The sequence below is a fragment of the Zosterops lateralis genome (assembly GCF_965231275.1).
Source record: "Zosterops lateralis genome assembly, chromosome: 2".
Lineage (NCBI taxonomy): Eukaryota > Metazoa > Chordata > Aves > Passeriformes > Zosteropidae > Zosterops > Zosterops lateralis.
The window spans coordinates 29282808-29307407 of record NC_139763.1 but is presented as its reverse complement, the minus strand read 5'-3'; the positions used below and the strand labels follow the sequence as shown (position 1 = coordinate 29307407).

The 24600-nt window shown below is 38.7% G+C and overlaps 1 protein-coding gene across 1 annotated transcript in view; it reads left to right on the top strand.

Annotated features, from left to right (window-relative positions):
• The first annotated feature begins 6889 nt into the window (after positions 1–6889).
• MRPS9 (mitochondrial ribosomal protein S9) overlaps positions 6890–24600 on the top strand; it is a 34101-nt gene continuing 16390 nt past the window's right edge. The window contains exons 1-4 of the mRNA XM_083885191.1: positions 6890–6974; positions 13701–13880; positions 22323–22385; positions 22480–22510. Of these exons, the coding sequence (XP_083741317.1) occupies positions 6909–6974; positions 13701–13880; positions 22323–22385; positions 22480–22510 (340 nt within the window). The 5' untranslated portion in view covers positions 6890–6908. The remainder of the gene's footprint in view (positions 6975–13700; positions 13881–22322; positions 22386–22479; positions 22511–24600) is intronic.

The following is a 24600-nucleotide window of genomic DNA, read 5'->3' as shown; positions in this document are numbered from 1 at the left end:
AAGAGTTTTACAGCAGACAACTGCAAATTATTTTCTTTGTTATTTTAATATAATGGTCAGAAAGTAAGAGCAGTGATTTGTGGTTTTTTGTTGTTTTGTGGTTTGTTTGGTTTTTTTGTTTGTTTTTTTTTTCCCCCATAATCCAGATCCAATTTGTCATACTCTTTCTTGCTATTTCTGGTAAAGATGCATTGTATTTATTTCTTTAGATTTTTTTGTGGAAGTCCTGATGACTCAGAAGCTTCTGCTGCTATGGCTGTTTTAAAACCTGAAATCATTTAAGTCCTAATTTCTTGTACTTCATTATTTCAGAGACTGGTTCAAAGCCCATTAATGTAAAGTTAAAGCTTCCTTTTCAGCTCTGAATTGGATGGTAGTTTGGTCATTAGTCTCATTTTGAGGGGAGAAGAAATTTAGTTCTGAATAATCACTTGCTCCTCTCCAGAACATTTCCAAGAAGCATGAAAAAGTGCAAGGTGCTGGATCTGCCATTCCCTGAACTCCAAAGACACTAAGAGGACCACTTCTATTCTCTAACTTTTCAGCTCCTATCCAGTTCTCAGAATGTGAATGCAGACTTACGCTGGAATAGTTTGTGGCCATGGTGATGACAGGTTCCACAACCTGGTCTGCTCAGCAAGACCAATTTAGTGTCTGGAACTACAGCACTCTACGGGACAGTGCTTGGTCATTGACCATCATGTACCTGCATCAATTTTAATCTAGCAGGAAAGATATGAGGCCACAGGAAGACACATGCCAACCTTCACAACCAAAGAGAGCATGCAGTCTGACAAAGATACAGACCACAACCTCCAGCACCATCTGTAAATCATAAAATGGCCAATTACTCTTGTTGTCCCAGGAGGGCTTGCTCTGAGATGCCTTTTCTGGTTATCTGGTGAGGCAGACAGGACTTAAAGTGTCTACTCCCTGCCTACAACTGAATCTTGGGAAGCACACACAATGTGAAAAACTACTGTTTTCACATATTTATTCTTAATATATGTTTGTACCAAGCCCTTAAAAGAATGAATAATGAAAAGTTCATAAATCTGAACAGATTCAGTAATGGAAATAACAATATATTTCCTTCTGTGGGATGAAGGGATAAAACTACTACTGCTCTGTGTCTAGATGAGGGAGATTATATTTCTGGTTCTATTTTGGGGTCTTCCAAGCAGCTGCGCTATACAGCTTAGGCAAGGTGGCCCTAAGCAATGCTGATGTGACTTGATTGAGGTCACTTTGTCTCTAGGCCAGCCCTTAGGCCTGCCTTATCTAGAAGCATAAGCACAGCTTCTGGATGTAATGTCAGCTCTGACTCAAAAGATGGTATTAGGATCAGCAATGACATGAGTCTAATCACACTGAGACAAAAATGTCTGATGAAAACCCTAGTCTAAAGAACAGCTCCAAATGATTCTATTATTGAAATACTGAATCGGCAATAGCAACAGTGATAAACATATGGAGGCAAAGTGTATGGTAGACAAATGACAAAGACACATTACATAGTCTAAAAGTACTTGCCAACTAAAAATAGGCATAGACACTGAATTTATATCACTTTGGGCTGACTCTGGCATTCATGTGGGATAAAACTATCTTCAGATGCCTCCAAATTACATCCATATAAGTTCTCTTTCTTTCTTGGAACTGTTTGTAAATTCAGTGGGGTCTACCCAACCACATAAATTATGGCAGAACTGGGACATCATACTGCAGAAAAGAATGTTCCCCAAAATGCCTTGCAGTACTCAATGATACCCATAAACTGTGGGGAAAAAAAAAACCCAACCAGCAATCCCCAGACCAGGAGGAAAAGACAAAACAGATGCAGGGCTCTGATCCAAAGTGCAGTGAAAATCTGGGCAACACCTTCTTTCATGGAGAGAGAAAGTTGTGGTAAGGAACAAAACAGGGCACTGCTTTACAAGTAAAGGTCTCTGGCTACTCTTGATTAATTTTTCCTAATTCTATGCTCAGTCTAAACCATTTTCACTATAAAGTGAATCAGAATGCCTCTGTATTTGGTGTTGTCAGGTAAATTTGTTTTATTTTTATATTTGATAGTATTGAAATAAAGATTCTTGAAATCTCTCACTACAGACTTGACTGACAGCCCCCTAAGTGCTGTGCCTTTTATAGCGTAACATAATTGACAACCCTTAGGTAGCTGGCATATGCAGTCCATGAAATGAAGTGTGCTCGTTCCACATTTGAAGAAAGGTAGGTGCAATGAAATAGCTGTTGTTATTATTAGCCTTTTAAAATAGAATTTATGTGTTTGCATTAAAGAAAGCATGACTTCTGGATATATCAGACTCAGGCCTTTCAATAGTGATGAGGAAGATCAATGCAAAACAATTTCTATGTCAAAAAGCACACACATAAAATATCTGGAAATTACTTAACTGGAACAGAGTTAAAATACTGCTGAATTGTCTGCATTTTTAACATTCATTTTGTAGTTTTTTTCAAACACACACTGATCAGCTTCTGAAACACAAAGCTTTCTGTCAAGATACTCTTCTCCAGTGCTCTCCCTGAACAAAAACTCCAATTTTTTGTTCAAAGCTGGACCTGGGTGTTCCTAAACTTCCCTGGGCCTGAAGACAATCCAGAAAATGCTCCTGGTTAGGCTCTAAGAAATGCTCTTGGCATGTGGATACTGTAACATCTTGAGATTCTGCAACCCAATCAGCCCGTTCATTGCTGTCCCTTTTGGCACATGTGCCCCAGAACTTCAGCCAAAGTACTTACACCCTAAGGAAGAAAGGCACAGGGGAAAGAGAACAGAAAATGCTTTATAAGAAGAATAACTTTAGTTTGGAATTCCAAAACAAACCTACTCTTTTATTTCTGTTTAGGGAAAATGTAAAAAATTAGGCATCTATTCAAAAATGGGTTTGGATTAGGGCATCCTGTGAAGCTTTAACCCTCCTTCAACTATTTTCTTTGTTTTCTGATGGATGGAGTACCCCATCTCTGCTGCAGGTTAGCTTGTTCTGTTGCAAGGCAGATCTTGCTATATCCTTCACTGTTCTGACCTCTTCTCCTGTTTTAGTTTCTCGAATATCTAAGCCTAAGATACACTCTTCAGGTCATTGCCAATGAGGAGAAATTTTCTCTGTATATCTGTATATCTGCTCTGCCCTTATACCTCATCACAGTCTACAACTTCCTTTTGAGGAGACAAGGAGGGGCAAGCACTGATCTCTTCTCTCTGGTGACCACTGACAAGATTGGATAGAACAGCCTCAAGCTGTGCCAGGGGAGGGTTAGGTTGGCTATTAGGAAAAGGTTCTTCCCCCTTAGGTGGCTGAGCACTGGAACAGGCTCCCCAGGGAACTGGTCACAGCACCAAGCCTGACAGAGTTCAAGTAGCATTTGGACAATGCCCTCAGGCACATGGTGGAATTATTGGGGATGGTCCTGTGGAGGACCAGGAGTCAGAATTGATGATCCTGATGGATGCCTTCCAACTCAACATATTTTGTGATCCTGTAAGCACCTAAGCACTAACTGGCAGAGTGAAGCCATCAGACTCAATGGATCTTTGTGCTGCTCCAGATCCTTGCCAATTTTCAGACTGCTTCTATGAAGCAGTGAGCTGGAGTGAGCTGGATACATCTCCAGCACTACCACCGGGATACCTGCTCCTCAAGCAACTGGTTTTCACATTACCCATATTAGTAACCTGAACTCATGTTATATACAAATCCCATCTCTGACTACAAAAGAACACTCCAAATCTCACTTCAGAATTATTTGCATGTCGGCTGGTAACATAAGCAACCAACAACTTTGAATTGGAGCTCAGCCTTAGGTTTGTGCTTAAGAATTTGTACATACTACAGATGTGCTCCTCTGGCTGTCCCCAACCCATACATGTGACAGGCTCAGACTGGTTTCCTTATTCTGCTTTCAGTAATTTTTCACTTCAGAAACCACACAGAGGCATCTTTTTCTTATGTCAGGCCACCCTCAAAGACAGCACTCCAAAGCCTTGAATCATCCCAAATTATAGGCTTATCCCTCATTATCTAAGTCTAAAAACAAAAGCAGGTAATGTGCTGCAGGCAACAGTCCCCAGTTCTGTGATTGCACAGAGCATGAATAGCAGGTTACAAGAGGATATTGATAATCAGGCTCACAATTGAAACAGCTCCCCAGAGCAGAATATTGCCCAGCTGGGCTCAAAAAGTACATCCCTGCCACACAAGTGACTAAAGTTCCTCAGAGGGCTTAGTGAAGCATTGGGGTAGTTTGCATGGATTAGGTAAGCATCTACAGTCTGTCAACTAAACACAGAGACAGAAAGAGAAGCCCTTTGGAGTTAATCTTGGGATAAGCAGATTAAACACGGTTTTCTTGCATTTCCCTCCACCCCTGTCTTAACAAATTTTGACAGAGGGATGGGGTGCAGGTGGTTGAGCATGTAAATAACCTCTGCTCATTTTTATCCTACCTTCATTTGTAGTAAAAACTGATTTTGAACTGGGAAACTCAGACTCCTGCCACCCAAGCAGAACTGGTCATCTTTACAGTAGAAGGAATCTTTCTGGAACATGCTAACCACAGCAGTACAATTCCTTCAAAGCATCCCAAGTAACAACTACATGCACTCATGATCAGTCTAGAAAATGGCTGCTCAGGGATCTCTGTACAGGTGTCTCCCTAGGGTCAAGCAAGCCCAGGTAAACTCCTTGGCAGAAGCAAGATGGCTGGGAAATATACCTGAAAATTGTGCAAAAATCTTCCATCTTGAAGGGGTAGCTATCAGTTTCTAAGGGCTGACAGCTCTAATGATCCCAGAGAAACACAACACAGCCCTTAACTGCTGGACTTCACATACACCACAGTCTCTATTCAGCAATATGCAAGAGCAATTCTGTAACCTCCAACTGAAACCATGGGCTGTATGAACCCCAATGTCTTTGAAATCATGCTCCAGACTGCAAACACATTTAGGATTTTTTTTACAGTGAGGATAAGAGTAGAAAAAATGTAGGAAATCAAGGAAGTTGTATTTACATCCACTAGTTACCAAGAATAAATGGGCAATATTTTATAGGTGGCCTGCTCCTCAAGCTTAATTGATGATTAATTATATGTGGAAAATAAAACCCATTCACTCCAGCGGCGCTTTGTTTCTGCAGAGCTGACAGGGGTGAGAAGTAACAATTGCTCAGCACAGCGAGGACTGAAGAGCGCCTCTGCTGCTGAACAAAGCCAAGCTGTGGGGCGACAGATGGCAGATGAGATTCACCATAGGCTGTGAAGAGGCCATACTCATCGCTGGCATTCTCCACGCCTTCAGCTCTGCTGGCTGCTCCAGAAGGTGGGTCAGTAGGACTGTGACCCTAAGCCAACCCCCTTTTTCTTTTCCAGAGAAACAGCTAGCAACTAAATGCCATCCCAACATACCCTGTGACTGAAAGGGTGGCTGCAGTTCCCAGTGCTTGGCCAGGTGTGCACAGGAGACACACTTCACTGCTCTCCTTTCAGTACAGTGCTCATGGCAATCATTTGCACACAGCCATGTCAGCAAAATTGCTGTTATCACTTTTACAGCTGGCAACTGCAAGAATGGATGCACCTTTCCAGGCAGCTTCTCCTTGACCTCCCCACATGGATGACTTCCTTTGCCCATGGCCAGTTTTCTTATAACCTCTTTTATAACCCAGAGAGGAAATCATACTTACATCTGCATGGGGGAAGCAAGGGCCACCCATGGAAAAACTCAACAGAAAAATAAATCTGGAAAAGCAGAGATTAATTCCAGAACTTCCTCCCAAATAGTAACTCCTCTTAAAAAGAAGGTCCCAGTAAGCCTAAAGAAAAGCTTCTTAAAATTCAGTTTTTAATTAATTTCCACTTTTCCCATTGGAGAAAAAAACTACTGACAATATCCAGTCACCTGTAAGGATATATCCTACATAACTCAGATAAACTAGGAACGCTCTCAAGCTCCCAAGGTTCAGCATCCAGAGACACTGTCATCACCTTGGGAGATGACAGGATTGACACCAACCTCCCCTCAGCAAGAGACAACTGCTGTCTCTAAAATATGTCACCAGAGAAGGGATGTGAAGCTGGTGAAAAGTCTGGAACACAAGTCCTATGAGAGACACCTGAGGAGGCTGGGGTTGTTTAGCCCTGGAGACGAGACTGCTCAGGGGGGACCCTCCCTATCACTCTCCACAACCACCTGAAAGGAGGCTGTGACCAGATCTTTTCAGTCTTTTCGGCCAGGCAACCAGTGACTGGACAAGAGGACATGAACTTAAGCTGCCAAACCACGGGAGGTTTAGATTGGACATTAGGAAGAATTTCTTCACAGAAAGGGGAATTAGCCATTGGAATGGGCTGCCCAGGGAGGCGTTGGAGCCTCCGACCCCGGAGGGGTTTAAGCGCCCTGGTCCAGCGGTGACTGCCACGGCTTGGACTCGATGATCTCAGACGCCTTTTCCAACCTCGCTGATTCTGCGATTCCTTGATTTCGTCCCCCATCCCCGCCATGGGAAAAATCCAAGCAAATCAGTGCTAAGGTGAAATCTGGTTTTTGCTACAAATCCCCAGAGCAGTGCTGTCGCCTCAGACACGCTGCAAGTCCTAGCACTGAGCACTCAGAGGAGTCCTGCTTTCAGCGCTGTCCTTCCGAGACAGGAGGCCGCGCCGGGGCTCTGCTGTGGTGGCCACAGTGAGTGTAACTCCAGGCATAACCACCCCTCTCCCGACGGGGCTGCATTTCAGGACAGCCGACGCGCCGCCGAGCGAGAACCGGCACCGGCCCCGGCTCTGACCCTGGGCCGCAGGCTCAGGCGGTGGAGCAGTGCGCAGGCGCGGCCTGGCCCCGCCTACGGCCCCGCCCGCCAATGGGAGGGCGGAGTGCCGCGGTCATGGCGGCGGCCGTGGGGCGCGTGCTGCGGCTGTGCCGGCGCTGGGGCGCGGGGCCGGGCGCGCAGGTGAGAGGCGGGCGGGCTGTGGGGACCGCGGTTCGCGTCCCGCCGGGAATTCCCCGCCGGGAACGGTGTCCCCGAGGGGGACATGGCCTGGGAGGCCGCGCTGCGGTGCTGCCCCTGCTCCTGGGCCGACGGGGCTGAGGCAGCCCTGCTAGGGAAGTGTCGAGGGCTGGCGCCGCGTTCAGGTCCTCCTTTCCGTGAGCCGCGTTTGTTTGCCTTGAGGTCAAGCAGAAGAAGCTTGGTTAAGCCTAGAATTAACAGAACGCTATATAGAGCAAAAGATGGCAGTTCTTAGGTTGATAATTTTGAATGATAAGCTAAAACACAGAGAGTTCCACCTTAGCAAGAAGAACTTCTTTACACTGATGTTGGCAGGGTCTGGAGTCTCCCCTCCTGGGGACATTCCACACCCACCTGGGGCCATTCCTGTGTTACTGATCTGGGTGACCCTGCCTTGGCAGGGGGTCGGGCTGGATGGTCTCCAGAGGTCTCTTCCACCCCCGACAATGCTGTGATTCTGTGAATGGTGTTCAGTCAGCAGGTGAGTAGGTCATGAGTCACGGAGTTGCAGAAAGATTTGGGTCGGAAAGGACCTTAAAGACCATCGAGTTCCACAGGCAGGGGCATGTCCCACTGGACCAGGTTGCACAGGCCAAGGCTCTGAATACCTGCAGTGGGGAGGGAAATATGCTCCATAAGTAAGGTAACTTCTGATTAAACAGAATCATTTTGTTTTGAGGTAGGGGTGTTCAGCTGATTGCCATTTAATTAAAAAGCTTAGCTGTCAGTATTGTTTGTGCTGTGGTATTTGATACACCTGTATATATATTTAATCAGGAGCAGCAAGTGGATAAAAGGCTTGCTGGTAACACTTTCAAATTACAAAGTAATTTAGTATAATATGGGCTGAAGAACTGTCGGTGGCTGGACTAAACCAAACCATGGAGTAATGGAAGAAAGATGCAGTAAGGAAATGAAATGTAATACTGGAAGGAGCAATTTGAGCTATTTATATTGGTTACATCTAGATTAACTTTACCCATTAGGAATAAAGACCTGTTACCCATGTGGATAGTTCTTTATGCAGCAGTCAGGAATACATGCTCGTAAGGTGTGCAAAGAATGACAAAGGGAATAAAGCTGAAAATATTCTAATACTTGATTTCATTCTCAGTTGGAATAGTTTGTGTTGCTTTGGTTATCTTGTGTCAAAAGTATGATTATGACAGTAACTTGGTTTTCCTGGCGAGGCACATCCTTGAGTTTTAGCCGAAATGATTTGTATTGTAAATGAGAGAATGTTCTCCAAGGAGGAGTAACAGAGGAAGGTAGGACTGGAAGGGGCCTTGAGGGATCATTTATCTAATCCTCTCTCTCCCAGAGAGGGCATCAGTACCTAAGCCTGTGGCTATACACAAATTGTCTAGCTGTCTGTGCACCAAAGGATATGAAGAGAGCTGATGGGAGACAGGGCCCAGAAACCTTAGAGGCTCTTCCTTCCATTAGTTGTAGTTAACTTGTGGAACTGTTTGGTGAGAATGTTCAGGATGGTAGGATTTACACGAATAAAAAAACAAGTTGAGAAGCTTGGAAGAAAATTCACTGAGCACCATTAAAAACAACGTACCAGCATGCCTGAACTGCAGATTGCTGGAACCAGGCAAGTGCCCTGGGAAAATTATCACTACCTGTTGGTCCTGTCCTTGTGCCTCTGATACAGGCTGTGTTTAAGAGCAGGGTATAAGTTGATGTATCCATGTTCTGACCTGCTATAACAATTTCTTACATTAAACACTTATCCTGACTGTTCGGAAATTTTTTTACGATGGTTGTCCTAAAAATCCCTTGCAGTTGTTTAGTTCATAGCTTCTTGTCTGTCTTACTGGGGAAAATGTTTAATTTCTTAACTTTAAAGTTTCTTGCACTGAGAGGTAAAATGGAAGAGGAACTTTGTAATTTGAGTTCCCGTAGCATTGACTGAGCAACAGGTGTAGTTTCCTATTCTTCCAATGAGTAAACGGCAGAGATGTAGTGCTATTTATACAGAAAAAAGGATCTAGCTTAGTTACTATCTATCATTCACTCTGATGTGATTGAATAGCTATTCTCAGCAGAAGACTTCAGAGTTCCTATTTAATTTGATTGAATTGAGTACTTTATCTAAATCACTGTGGATATTTTATGTACTGATATCAGAAAGAGGTGATAGTACTTGGGTGACAGACTTTCAGAACTACCTACTTGAAATGTAAGAGAAGCCTTTTTTATAGTTGTTAACTAAGATACAATTGAAAAACCTCTTAGTACCTGAAAACTTGAGCCTAAAAACAACAAGATCTGAATTCTGTTCCCTGTTATACATGTCTGACTTTTGCCATACATCAATACATTGAGCTATTTCTTACTTCCCCAGTGTACAGCAAAACTCAATATGTAGATTTGGTCAAACATGCACAGGAAGTAGGTTTTCTGACCAAGTGAGATGCAGTTCTATAGTTCCTACCAAGGGACTTAATTTAAAAAAACAGTTTCCTCTAATGAAATATTTTGTGAAATCAGGTATAAAAAAATAACATCGAATCACTTATGCATATTTGCTGACATCTTGTGATGCTCTCCGATGTGTTTTGCAAAGTGCTTCTGAGGCATAAATCTGATACTGGTTCACATAATCAGTTTGTAAGTCAACTGAAATCTAAGATTATATCAATGTTGTTTTAAATAAATTAATGAAAACATATTTTTGTGAAACAGCACTCTAGAAATCCAAAACTCACTTATTGAGGAAAAGCAATTTGTTAGAAATTGGGATGGCTCTGAGCATTTATATTCTGTATAATTGTTATGTAAAAAATGTTTTTTCTTGTGCAGCAGATAAACAGAGGACTATCTCATACGTCTGCTAGGCTCAGTAGCAGCAGCAATGCCAGTGGCTAGATTATTGGACACTGGGCAGCTTTAGTCCTGCATGCTAATGTGGTTCTACAACTCCAGTTCCACATCTCTTAGTGAAGTCCTATCCCAGAGATAACTTCTTGGTATGAATTTGTGTACAGTGTGGTTTTTGAAAAGGAGGTGGTTGAAGACTGCCAGCTTAGAGCATGAAACAATCATGATAATGGTGCATTGCATGGCGTGTTATTTGGTGTCATCTTCTGCCTCTGTAACTGTGTCTTGTTGTAAAACAAACAATTATTGGGTTTGAATTTAAATCTCCTGACTCCCATTCCAAAAGTACAGGAAACTTGACTTCTCTGTTAGTTGGTTTGGTTTATATCTGTGTAACTCGAATGGAGCCAAATGAACAGGATGAGTAAACCAATAGTCCTAGTTACTTCTCTTCTTGGAAGAAAGTGGGCCAGAGAAGTTGAAGTTGTCTAAAAATGCTAATTTTTTTTCCTAAGGCAAGTTTAACATAAGCTGATTTTTATAAGTTTGTGGTCTCCCTGTAAAATCAGGATTTGCCAAACAGTTTTAATTCTAGGTTGCTCAGAAATGAGTTGGGAAGGAAGGGTTAATCACAATGAGTTGTGTCCAGAAGTAAAGGCTTTCCCTTCTCCCATGTTCTGGTGCAAGAGCATGTTATTTCATGAGCATCATTAATAAAGTTAATAAGCATTACTGTTATTTAAAAAATGGTGAGGTCTTCAGTAATGCTTTATGAAATGTGCGAGAAGTGAATGCAAACCTCTGTGGTTTCTTCTACAAAGTAGAGGAGCGTGCTTTCTTGTTTGACTGAAATGCCAGAAGCATTTAGCTGTGCTTTGCAGTTTCTGCCTGTGCCACCCATGAAATAGTGCTCTTATCCCAGAAGAGGTACCCAATACAATAGATATTAATTTACATAAGAGGCTGTTTTCTAATTATGAACAGTTTGTGTGTCCAGGGACTTTTGATTAGTGACAAATTGAAACTAGGGAAGAATATGAATAGCTTGAGGGAAGAAGGACAAAAATGAGAAAATTACAATAGAAATTGACAGGAATAAGATGAAAGCAATCTTTTTTAAAGTATTCTGTTTAAAGCATACCAGAGAGAAAGCTATTTTGGGCCAAGTAATAAGGAATCATATGTTCATTAACAAGAATTACAAATAATTAGTTACTATTAAGACAAGTTAGACAGAAGATGAATTGAATTCTTTCCTGAGGAGAGAAGAATAGGGAATACATGGAGATACCTGTGCTTTCCTCACTGCTTTGTAAAGGAAAACACCAGAGCCTTGCCTTTAGAAAATGTGTACATTTAAAATTTTGGTTGTTTTTCTTTTAATTCTGTGTATGTCAATATTTCCTCATAGGAGACATGAATATTGAAAAGAAAAAGGAAAAGACAAACCAGGATTAAAGCTGGATGCAGTATATATAAACTATGGTGAAAATGAAGCAGCAACAGGCTCTTCAGCACCAAATTGTACCTTAGAGCTGTTTTAAAATCTTTTCTAGCAGAGGTATATGTTACTTTCCTGAGGTTCATGCCCTGAGGGGGAAATCTTTGTCTGTCTGTTAGAAGCGTAGAGGGTTAGTGCTTTCTGACTCGTGATGTTACTCAAAGATTACTTTACCTTTTATATCAAACCTGATTGAATTCATAAGACCTATCCTGCAGCCCAGGCATGAGTATATACAGGTATAAGGCAGCATATTGTAGTCTTCATTTCAAATTGAATGTTCAAGTGGAGTTGTTACATTTTGTATATTGAACACTGACACAGGCATGGATGGGTAAATTGGTCCTGAATAGCTTTACATATGTGCAGTAAATTAGATGAGTTAGATCAGTCCATCCTGAACTGCCAGATGTCCAAAATACCAACTGGGCTCTGTGAAAGTACCAAGAAAAGCTGTGTTTCATTTCCTGTTAATGTAGGACGTGACCATGTTATGCAGAGCACCAAGAGCTTCTTGTCACAGGAGAAGTTCTTGTAAGCTGACTGATGTTGCTAGCAGAAGGTACAAGTTTGATCTGCTTTTCTGTTTGCCTTGCAAATACATTTATGTAATCTTGTTTTGATGAGGCATGTGCTTGTATTGTGGTTATAACTGGGTTTTGAGATTACTATTATGTTAGTTACAGGAAGGTTGCAAGTGTTTTATTTTATTCATATTAGCTGAACTCACAAGGGTGAAATCCATCAAAATGCTCAGCATGTCTAAATTGTGCTCTGAAGAAGACAATTCTCATGACTTGGAGAACATTGAATAATTTTGAATACTACCTTTGTTCTGTTCCTCATAATCAGAACCCTAACTAGTTCACATTGCTGCATGTGTTTGGCTTTTAATATTTTGCTAAAAGTAGACTGAGGCTGCAGTTCCCAGTGTATCAGGGGCAATATAATAATTTGCTCAAGGAAATGAAGGTAAAGAAAAGACTCCCCCTCTACTTTCTTCCTCCTAGATGAATGTTTTAGCCACCTTCTTGTTCCAGCTTTGGCAATTCTCAAGGTGATCTCTGAACTGCTCAGACTTACCAGCTTGGCTGAGAATTGCATGCTTGTTGAGATGAAGCAGAAGTTAGTGTTCCTCCACATGTAGGCAGCTGAGTTGGATTGCAGAGGAGTCCTGTGCCAGAGCTGGCACAGGGCGAGTAGAGAGAGCAGAGGAAAGAATGCTGGCATGGGTGAACTGAGATGGGTGCCCTATGCCTTGTGAGGCTGCACTGTCTCCTCACAAAGCCAAGCCATGGCATGTTGAAGAGATGGGGGTGAAGTCTTTCAGGGTACTATGTCATGAACAAAACTTGGCATTTTTCTGAATCTGAAGTGATTCTTTTTCTGTCTTTGCTTTTCTGTCTCACATTGCTTTCTTTTTTGATTCCCTCCCTCCCCCCGCCCACAGAAGACCACACAAATAATCAGTTCTCATTCAGTTCTTAGAGTAATTAAGCTGCAGAGAACTTTAATACTAATGTTGGAGAGCCAAAATAGTGCATAATATTGACACTAGGCCAGAATTGAGACGTTAGAGCTCTCAGTGAAGCTCCTGTTTGTCTGGCAGAGCGCATCAGTGAAATTAGTCATCTTAACAGCTGATTGGTGTGATAGAAGTAAGATCAAACGTGTGTGCTGCAAAGATCAGAAGGTAGCTGCCCTCTGAGTTATGACCTGAGCTGGTACAGTGCTCTGTAGTTTTGGTTGCTGGACTACTTTGCTAGTTTTCTGATTGGTCTACTTGAGACAGTGAAGTAGCTTAAGAACCATTTTGGGACCATGAACAGGGAAGGAGCACACCTTGGCCTTTTCAGAGCTTTTAGCAATATTTGGTTGATGGCTTCTGAAAAGCCACTAGGGAGCTGCCCTGCATATTCTTACCATACTTTGTTGTGGGATGCCTTTAGGTGAAGGCAAAACGTGCTTATTTGCTGATGGATTTTGATTCATGGTGGGATCTGTTGATCAGTGCTGTTCCTTGCTTTTGGTGAATGTTCCTGATTTAGGATATACTATGTTTCTTTTAATAAAAAAATGTTCTAAATTAATTGTAATGTGTGAAAATGTAAAGGTTTAGAATGTATTTATCTGTTCATGGACATTAAACCATTGGAAGAAAATGGTTTAATGAATAATAATGCTTTTCCTAACTTATTCCTGTGATGTGTTGAATCTTGTTATAGGTATGAATAGCTTGCTTTAGTATTCATATATTCATTTTATTTAGAGTTCACTATGCCAGAAATGTAAAATAAATCTCTCACTTTTTTCTTTTTTTTTTTTTTTTTTTCTGTTAGACATTAAGGCTGATCTGTACCACTACAGCAGTGCAGAGGAAAAATGCAGGGGCCTCAGGACCTGAAAAGTACACAGAGGCATTTATTAAAAAACAGATTGAAGAGTTCAACCTAGGAAAGAGACATTTAGCCAACATGATGGGAGAAGATCCAGAAACTTTTACCCAAGAGGATATTGATGTAAGTACAGTTGCTCTGTTGGAGAAGTAATTTACTGTAGGGTTTCAGATATTGAAAGCACTTTACTTCAGCATGAGCCCCTCAGCTCTCTGTGAATTTTAATCAAACTGTCAGAATAAGCAAGAATGCTGCTATACATTGCAAACATTGTGACTGTGAATAGACATTCTACTTCTGCTACCATGTGAGGTCAGGCATCCCAGTATAGAGCTCTATACTATATCTTGTTAAAGCACAGTAGGTTCTTTTTAAAAGTGCTAATGGATAATCCTCTTGATCTGAGGTTGTAAGAGGCACTGTAATGGTTTATGTAGCATTTCAAGATGTTTACTCACAATTTGACCAGCTGTGTATATTTAGGATTTGCTTGTGTGATAAGAGCCATGGGGCTGCTGGTAACATATATTCAATTTTATAGGATATTTTATAACCAATGCCCTGGTTTAGCTTGAGGATTTTAATGTAGGTGTGAATTTAAACTCATATCAGTATCTAGAAACATCCTGTTTTATTGTCATTCCCTCTCATGACTGCCAGACAAGTGGCCTCCTTTTTCTCCCTGTCATTTAGGCTCGTGTAAAGATAAGCTCCCTTTCACTCAGAAAAAGTGTTTTGTTGCATAGATTTTTCAGGTTTTTTAATTTTCTTTTTTTTAACGTCTCACCTGGCCTTCACTTCTGTCATATCTGTTTTATTTCATCGTACATCAGAGGTAGGAAGGAGAAATGTCATTTGGTGACATTCACTCTTAGGTGAAGCCATATGAAGTCTCATGGCTGAAGTTTTCTTTGCACAGCAGCAGCACTACTGCTGTAGTCAAGGCAGTGTGCCAACAGAGCCCTTAGGATAGAGGCAGTGATGTGGTAAGCCCAAACAAGAGGTGTCCATGGGTTTGTTTTTTCAGGGAGAGATTTGTTTGTTGCCTCTCCCAGTGGCAAAATTCTGTCTGTGTAACTGTGTCCGTTTGAGAGGTCCTGGCAGTGTGTTTATGCCAAGAAATAATCCATAGGTTGTGATATAGGCTCATTTCAAACATGTCTGATGGGCTTTAAAACTATGTTCTAAAAATAGGCAGCAAGGTAAAGTGATCCAGAGTAATGGCCTGTTGAGAAAAAGGCTGAAATGAGACTTGAGTTTTATCAGGTATCAGAAAATCCATAAAGGTAGCTTGAGTTCAGGTCACAAATCCACAGGAAATCAAGCTTTGTGAGTGCAAAGCTATGCACTGATACTGCATCTGCTTCCATCCAGAGGTGTAGGAATCATTCTGCTCTTCTACCATCAAGTGCCAGTGCAGAGACCCTGCCAGTCTCAGTGTCAGTGGGTAAGATCGACAGTAAAAGTATTCACTGAGGTCAGCAGTATTACCAAGCTGTTTCTTTACATTGGCTATTTAATTTCTCTGCAAACTATAAAATTTCCTTTCCATCTATTTTTCAGGTGCTTTTTTTTTTTTTTCTTACCTTTAACGATCATCGTTTTTTTGAGTTACTTTCTTGTAAACTAAACATGCACCAGTCTACCACTAGGATACCTTCCGTGTTAATACAGTACAATGATGATGCTGATAGTTCAGTTTGCCTGAAAGGTTAATGGTAGGAGAATGCATTTATCTGTAGTCTTCCTTCCTGCCTGCCTTGACAGCGTCTAGGAAAAGGCTTCTAGAAAGCAAAACTGCAAGAAATGCAAAATGAGTGTATCTACGTAGTGGTTTCTTCTTTATAAATCCACAGCACTATGATCATTTGCACAACATTAACTGAGCTCCACCATTAGTAAAAGCAGATTCATTCTGGAAACTGGCTTTTACAAATGCAGTGCAGGTGACAAGTATGGGGCTGCTTTGCAGACTGTTTCTGAAATGGAGAAGTGGAGCCAAAAGAGTAGTGTTTTGTTTGGTGATACCAAGTATCTGTGGTTTGATTTCTTCGTATTCCATTAGGTGTTGGGAAATAATTAGAGTGTGTAATAGTGTCTGCTATGCATAATTAAATTTCTGTTATAAAAATATAAAAGCTCCTTAAGCACTGGCAGGAGAATTACCAAGCTTTACATTTTGAACAGCAATAATTCTTTCTGATGAGTACTTACATACCTCCGTGTTTTCTGCTGTTAATCAGTCTTTGCAGTGTATTTCCAAAGTAGACATCCTAGGATTCTGTCCTTCACTGGAGTTTTAGGTAGAGTTTAATAAAAGCTAAACCTTGTGAAGTTTTAAAACAGGAAAATAAGTTGACTTACTTGCTAATCCTCGGATGTTGTGGAAGCAGAATTGCCTCTTACTGATGCTTTTATTTAGGAATGAAAAGTTAAGCTGTGCATTACAACAGTATTTCTGGAGGAGAAAAAAAAATCTAGCAAATTGACATATAACTCTCCACAAGTCTACCAATTGCTTTTTAATTGGTATTATAGACCTCACTCTGAAGCTAGGATGTTTTATTCTCCAATGTGTGAATATATGCTATGAAGTTTTTCTAATTGATTTGCTTTGCCCATTCCATTTGATGTATCATTTTTCACAATATTTCATAATTTGTGCTCATTTCTAATGAACAGAGTCGTTAGGACAGGCATGTCTAAGTACAACTGACAGCTAACATTAGGTGCCAGATGCAGTTTATAAAGCTATGTAGAACTGCGGAGAACAGTTTAAATAAATTAGCACCTGTACATTAGTCTCACTTGCTGGTAATTTATAAGCGAATCAGTAGAGATGACATTTAGGTAAGTCATTGATCAAGTTAACAGCTGCATACCCACTGCCCAGCTGGGATACCTAATTAATAGAGATTGCAGTCCTGACCTAGTGTTTTTCCCCATTTGAGTCTGTAATCCTTTTTATTTTGTGATTCAACTTTTAACTTACTGTTGTAGTAAACAACCCACAGTCATTTTCCACTGTCAGTTCTGTGATATTCCACTTTAAAGCCCAGAAATCTAGGTAAGATTAATACAAGAAGAATGTCTTAAGCTTCATGACCTATTTATATGCCAGTATTTTTTTTTATTCATTTTTATGCAGTCACTAAATGCTCCCTCTGATATAAGCTCATCATAAAGCAATACTCTTTACCCATAAGAGTTAGTAAAACTCAAAAGCTGAAGATCTGCATTAATTTTTGCTTGTTGTTTGTCTTCTGACCTAATGGATTGTTGTCAAGCCGATGGAATAATTTGAACATAAAATATATGTTTTCCTCTACTAGCACTTATACTGCTGGAAAAGTATCAGTAAGATAGTTAATGGTGAAAATGTTAAATGTTAAAAACCTTAATTCCTCATAAGGTTTCTTTCAAAAAATTAAGGCTTCTTTCATGAAAAATTGCTTGTATTGAGCTGCTTTTAAAGGTGACTTGGTACATCTCATTTCTAAATAATGTTCAAATTTTAGCAATACAGAGCATTAGAAATCAGTGAATATTGGCAAATGTGAAATGTCAAAAAAGTTATTCAGAACGAAATGTGTTTCTGAACTGCATGTTGTCTGCAAGAATGTCTTGTCCTGCATTGTTCTTACAAGAAATAATAGATTTTGATTTATTTAAATAGTTGAAACTGGAATACTTTTTAAACTATTTTTAATTCTTTTTTCCAGTAGAAGCAAACTCTGTATAGTTTTTTTTTTCACTTCTGCTTCAGTCCGAGATGATGACTGTTATTTTTTTTTTTACTCTTTCTAATACTGTTCCATGTCGTAAAAAAATGAAATGAAGATAGAAATAAAGACTGTTTCTTTCAACAGATTTTTGGAGGTTTTTTTGTTCTGCAAGCTCATGACAAGACATTGATTTTCATTTTGAAAGTGATTACATAGCATAAAAATAATGTAGTATTAAAAGAAGGTGGGGTTTTTGATATGACGGTCGATTTTCTTTTGTTGGTTTTTTTTCTAAGTGATAGAGTTAAAATGGTATGTCACTTTGGATTTGAAACTTCTTTCTGTACCAGCTAGAACTCAGCTTATATGAACAGTCAGGGGGGTGGTTTCAATGAATTTTAGTAGTTAGTTTTAGGAGGAGGGGTTTGTTTTGCAGTATGAACTTAGTTGTGTCACTTTTTGGGGGGGCTGTTGTGGCTCGTTTTGTTCTTAATCTTTTCTGTTTTGTTAAATAAAAAATAAATATTTCAGAGTTAGCATTTCATGTCCCATTTTTGTTTCATTCATTATTGGGTTTACTGCAGATATGCTGGATTTTGGGTGCTGAAAATTGTTAAAGAGTACTGTTAGTGTGGTTAGAAGGAAAACAGCTGTTCCAGAAAACATCTCGGTCTGAGAGGTGATGAAGTACAGTGACTAAATGATGTGATTCAAGAGGCACAGTTAAAGAAGGGAAGTGGCTCTCGTGTGATCAAGTTGAGGAATGGAAGCTGAAACAGCTTTTGCTCAGGTGTTTCATTAAAATGTTATGGCATAAAGTGTCACTTCTCACTTCAGTGTTTTGATGATTAAAATTTCGTGTATATTTGAAAAGGAATGAGCTGGATTCTTGAGGCTGCTGCCAGAAAGGGTGCTGCTGCAAAGGAGCCCCAGGGTAGAGGTGTTTCTTGTTTGGATTTTTTAATTTTTTTTTTTTCTTCTTTCCTTTTCCCTAAAATATGTTTCCTCACTGGATGTTACTTAAATAACTATCTTTGCACATGTTTTGAGCAATGGGAATTAGTGGAATGTTTTGTGTTTGAGCTTCAATAAAAATGGGCAAGATCAATTGAAGAACTGAACTCCTGAAGTCTTCTATCCTAATATGACTCAGTCAACTCTATTTGAATTAAGTATTGAATTCTTAGTTTCTCAAGACATTGAGAAAAAAAAAAAGTAAAATAAAAAGTAACTCTTACTGACCCAGCTGAACTTGTTTGATTCAGAGTTAGTCTCTGATGTGTGAAAAAATGAGGGAACAAAACTTCATGGCTTGTAGAGAGGTGGTAGGAAGGAAGGAGGATCAGATGTCAGGATGGGCAACATCCACAGGAAAGAGGAAAGGTGAGGGTGTGGCAGGTACCCTGAATTTACACAACGTACACGTGCAGTGCTGGACAGATTATTTAACTAATTGGTTTGTATGTTTGAAGGACTGCCAGATTTTTTTGGTTTCTCTGGTTTGTTTTTTTTTTTTGTTAATAGGGATACAAGATTGTACTCATTATTCCAGCTGGCTTGAATTCAAACTTAAAGCTGCAAGTGGAAGACATTTTCATCCTGTAGGCAGCATATTGACTCTTTTGGTCCCTCAACAAATGATATAACAGGATTTCTTTTAGTTTGGTACAGGAAAATTAAGTTTATCAACTGTGCAGTTTAAGAAATGTCAGATGTAAATTATCTTGTTACTAACGTGTTCATTATGATCTGCTGTTTTAAAGGTGTGACTACTGGGTATTTTCCTCTTCTCTGTGTGGAACAACAGTGAAATTCAAAAACTAAGATTTTCAAATCCTTAAAATACATGACTAAATTTTTTTAGTAACTCATAACAGAAGCAGACTGTACTCATTCTACCTTTTTCAAGTAATTTATGTACTTATTTTTGGAAACACTGTTGTGTTATTAGGTACCAGGATTTTTAATTGTGATTCTGCTGAAAATCATTATGGGTGTTTGATTTTTAGAAAGTTGTGGTTTATTTCCAAAGACAATAGCAACGGTGGGATTTAGTGAACAGAATGTGAAATAGCAGCCCCAGAACCTGTGGAGTCTATAGTGGGGGGAATGTATCTTCTATAGCTGACATGATGACATTGAGAAAGTAGTTCTTCATATTCAGCACAACAGTTTCTTTAATCTGGATTTCAAATCCAAACAAGCACTAAAAAAAGGGTATGGGCCAGGATCCTTGAGGTGAAAACCACTTCTGGAATGGGAAACTGCAGTTTAAGGTTTCTTGGGAACTTTACTGCTAGCATTTACACCTTGATTATAAAGTTTTAAGAGGGACATTTGCCTGCTTTTTCTTTTCAGGAAAATGCAACATGTAGTTAATTCTCTATTGAATTTTAGTTTGAGACCTGGAGATTCCTGAAAGGAAACCTATATTCCATATCCGAAGACATTTTAAAGAGATTTCAGGAAAATAATTTCATGGTTATGTCCTTCAGCTGCAGTTTGGAGAGACTAATTCTGATGTAATTCCTCAGATTGATCCACCACCTTTTTATATTGCTAGTACAGGGCTTTAAAAAAAGATTTCTACAAAAATGAAACATTTGCATAGACAAAATCAGCTTTTGTAGATGAAGTTCCCAAGAGGCAGCCTGACTTTCTGTGTAGTTGCTAAAGTACAGCCTAAGGACCTAGCCATGTAAAATTAAGAAGAAACTTCTTCATGAAGCTGAACTGGAATCTGTTGCATTCCAGGATAGTTCATCCTTGATTACTTTTCCATAAAAAGAGAGAAGTCAGGAAGACTATTTCTTTCTATTTTGTAAGAATGAAAAAAATAAGCTTATAAAAGGAGCCATTCTTCTTTGGTTAGTTGTTGTGTGGAGATCTGAGTGTAGATGTTAGGATTTCTTAGTACCGGATGTGTTCGTGCTGCAGTTTAAAAGACATGGGTATACACTTAGCAATAAAATAAACTTTCCAAGAAGTAGAACGTCTCAGATGGCAGCTACTTCTTTTCATTGTAAATGTTAAATTGCTATATTTGGCATTTATTAAGGTGTCATAGTTACGGTAACTGTTTTGGCTGAGATTCTGGAAATGCTTGTATAAAGATTGTCTTAAGTACACACACAGTCAGTCTCAGGACCCTGTAATAATTTCTTTTAATATATTATATAAGGTGTTGGTTCAACATCATTTGGCTCACAGTAGATTTCTCTCTTGTCATCATAATTAATCCCCATTTGTTCATAAATAGGTGTTCACCTACAGTGTGTATGCATAAAATGCCCATTGACTAACAAATGGGAATACAGTAGTCACTAAGAGAAACAAAATTACCATTTTATAAAATCAAGTTAGGCCTTTTGTTTGCTTCAGAATTCTGAAAATTTCTGTTCAGAATGCCAGTAGGGGATTAATGAAAGTAATAGGTTAGGTCTTTTTACACTCTGTGCATATTAAATCTGTTTTCAGCACTGACAAACCACTCCAAGTCTATGGAAAAAATTATCAGCAAGTAATAGCCCTAAGGTAGCCTAACTAACAAAGAACCATTCTTCTTGAGAGAAGATTTTAAACTCAGATTTTATTGTAATTCTACTTTTCTGTACTGTCTAATGGGAATACAAATGAGACCACTGCCAGAAGGATTTATTTGGTTGGTCCATTTTACTGTACAAACACAGTATTTTTGTCTAAAGCTCTACTACCCACTGTCCGAAGTTGGCTACACTTGCCAGACTCCTACATCTGGGAGCTTTTGGTGGGTAGCTTTCTCTGTTTTATTAAAAAAAAAACCAAAGGAAAATAAACAGCTCTGACAAATGCATGTTTTTATATTATTAAATTAGGGTTTAGTTACCTTGAAGAAGGAGAATAAGATGCTGTTGAACAGGAATGTGTGTCATAGGGCTTAACTTTGTAAGGTGCTTTGCCTTACATTTTGGCCAGAATGACTTAGAATATTGGTACACTAACTTCATTTGCTGTAGGCAAATAATGCATGTTTTATATGTCACATAAATACTGGTAAATATTGATTAAGTAAAAATCAAGTATGTACCTTGTACATAGTGAAAGCAGTAAACAATGAGTGTGTAATGAATGTCATATTGTTTTAGCAAACCTTCAGGTATCTATGGAAAAAAAAAGATGTCACTTGAGTCTTTCTTCTCTGGGCAGTTAGTTCAAGTTCAGCAAAGATTTTAGTGAATCACAGTTGTTTCCAAATGCAGTGATCGATGAAATGCTTATTTAGGCTATGTAAAATAGCTATTACTGCTACAACAACCATAGCTTTTTAGACTTGAGGAAACTGTCTAGAAAATGTAGAAAGTGGAATTCCAAATGTTTAAAATTTGGCTTTTTCCTGTTGCCTTAAATAAAATCACATATTTGGTCTGTCAGTAGGCAATGTTAGCAAGCACTATATCTTTCATAAAGCTAAACAGATAAGTGTTGTGATTTTTTCTGGAAGTCACAGCACTTGAAGTTCTACTGGAAAATCACTGTTTATAAAGGTGGTCTTTGCACTTGAGTAGTTCTGGTAAGTTATGATAAATGCATTCTATAAAAACTAAATTTGGCAGAAGAAAGTTCACTCATTCTGACGCAGTAGAGTACAGCCTTCAGAATGAGGTTTTTCTTCTGAGGATTCCAGAGGAAATTACCTGCTTTTCTTTTAGCACATCACATATGTGTCATATTTTCTTACTGATTTGATTGCCTACTGTACAAAAGTTATGCTATTTTTGCATAAGAACGTACATAAGAAATGTTTTGATGATGCTTTTGTGGGAAAAAAAGTCACATACAAGATCTTTCTTCTTGTTTTCAGAGAGCTATTGCCTATCTTTTTCCTTCTGGCTTATTCGACAAACAAGCCAGACCTCTGATGAAGGTAGGATTTCTTGTTACATTTCTGAATAACTGTAGCATGATACTCTGAGTAATTTTTTTCCTTTTGCTGATTTTTTTTTTTTTTTAATTTACAGCATCCTACTGAAGTTTTTCCAGAGCAGAGAAGTAAGTGTTCTTAGATTCTTATTTTATTATTTTTAAGTATTAGAATTGTTGCATATGGAGGATTTCTTATTTTTATGGATTGGCTCTTTTCCCTATGTTCCTAATGACTGCTAAGACATGAGCAGTAAAAGTCTATTCTGATAATCTGTGTTTTAGGATAAAAATTATTGGTCTATTCTGGAGTACCATTGATCTTCTCAGAAACTCCGTTAACTGACTAAGATAAATGTTTTTCATTGTTTAAAAATAAGTAAAAAATAGAATGATGCATAGAATCTCTTAAAGTCATGGGAAAACCTTTTGTTAAATTCAGTAGCTTTTTGTCAGAGCTGTCTGTCACCTCCATAAAATATTCATTAATACTGTTTTAAACCAAAAGTTTTCTTTGTAACTTTGGTGCTCTAGAAAATTAGAAGTTACAGACCTGAATTTTTTGAAATAATAGGCAGAGTGGAACCTCTCCTAATCTGTTCTTTGACCTTGAAGTCTGCTGTCATACTGTCTTTGGTCTTGCTCCTGAGACACCATATAAAGTCCCAGATGTCAGTGATATGTCAGTGATATGTCAGTATGTTGGTCAGTTCACTAAAATCAACAATTTAATTTTACATAGAACATTTAAAAGATAAGGTGAAAACCTGTTTTTGACTAGTATTTGGTATGAAGTAGTAGCATGGGTGTGAAATTCTACATTCACTGAGCTATCAAGTCTCAGATAAACATTTCTGAATATCATTAAAATCTTACAATTTTCCTTCCTTTATCCTGCTGCTGGAATAATTGATATTTGCTTTTTGGGGGACATTGTGTCTTTGGAGCGCTGTCTAAACTGAAATTTTGGAATTTCAGCTTTCAATCATGCCTTATTTTTTAACTTCCCTGTATTGTGAAGTAAAAAAGTAGAAAGTGAAAGGGTAGGAGAGAGTTAATCATTAAGTAGTTTTAAAATCCAAGAGCTGTTTTATGGAAGAACTAAGCTACTATTCTATATGCTTTCAGGACTAAAGAATTCTTTGAAATGCTAGCTGTATCCTGAGGACTGTAAGAACAAACTAGTATAAATGTGTATTTTGTATTTACATCTAAAAATAACACTTTCAATAAGTATCTCTTAAGGCAGCTTTGTCTTGTCTGTGTATTGCGTCTTTGATAACTTTGAAGTGCAAAAACTTAAATTTATATTTTGGAAAGTTTCCAGAACAGTTTTTGCAACAAAATATGCTTTCACAACTGCATACATGGAAAATGACACAGCCCACTAGTAGTATATATGGGTAAAAGTCCCCTGTATTCTTTCTTTGCTGCTAAGTTTTGCATCTTTACATTCAACTTCTGCTGTATAAAATTTTGATGTTCCGATCCAATATATATTGTGCTTATCAGACAGGTTTTTGGAGCCTTATCTTTGCTTTTAGTTTATAGATAGCTTTAATTAACTTCACTGGGTAAAATGCCTGGGACTTTCTCTACAGTTCAATTTGTAAAAAGCTCTCAGGTTTATATTTTTGTAATTTTTCTTTATTTGAAAGAGCTCTTTGTTATGTTATCTAAGTTTGCCTTTTGTTTTTATTTCTCTGAAGTTGAAATTTATTTGCCTTTAAATAACATTTTGTAATGAATAAAACACACTGGATATGCTGAATTAATATGAAACATTTGTTTCTTGCTGAACTAATTGTAAACTCTAGGATAGGTCTTTTTATTTAAATATCCCAAATGTAATAACACAAATGAGTTCTAAAATCACCCAAGTTCTGAATGTGGTTTTTGTCTACAAACAGTTGTACACATACTTAGTTTAGCTTAGATGTATTATGCTAATAAAAACCTTCTTTGGTTTAGTACTGTTTTTTCCAGAGCTGCTAATCTTTTATCTTTCCATTTTCAGTGCAATTTCTGTTGTCTCTTATTTTGTACTTCTTTTTACTCTAAAATGTACTTCAATTTGTAATACTTATACAGTCTTTTAGAGTTGCACACAAGGGATTTCCTTACGTAAAATGTTATTTACAACTATTATGTTAAATATTTTATTGTAATTGCAGAGGGAGATTAGCTTTAAAAAAGATTGTGTAAACTGTTAGATTTCC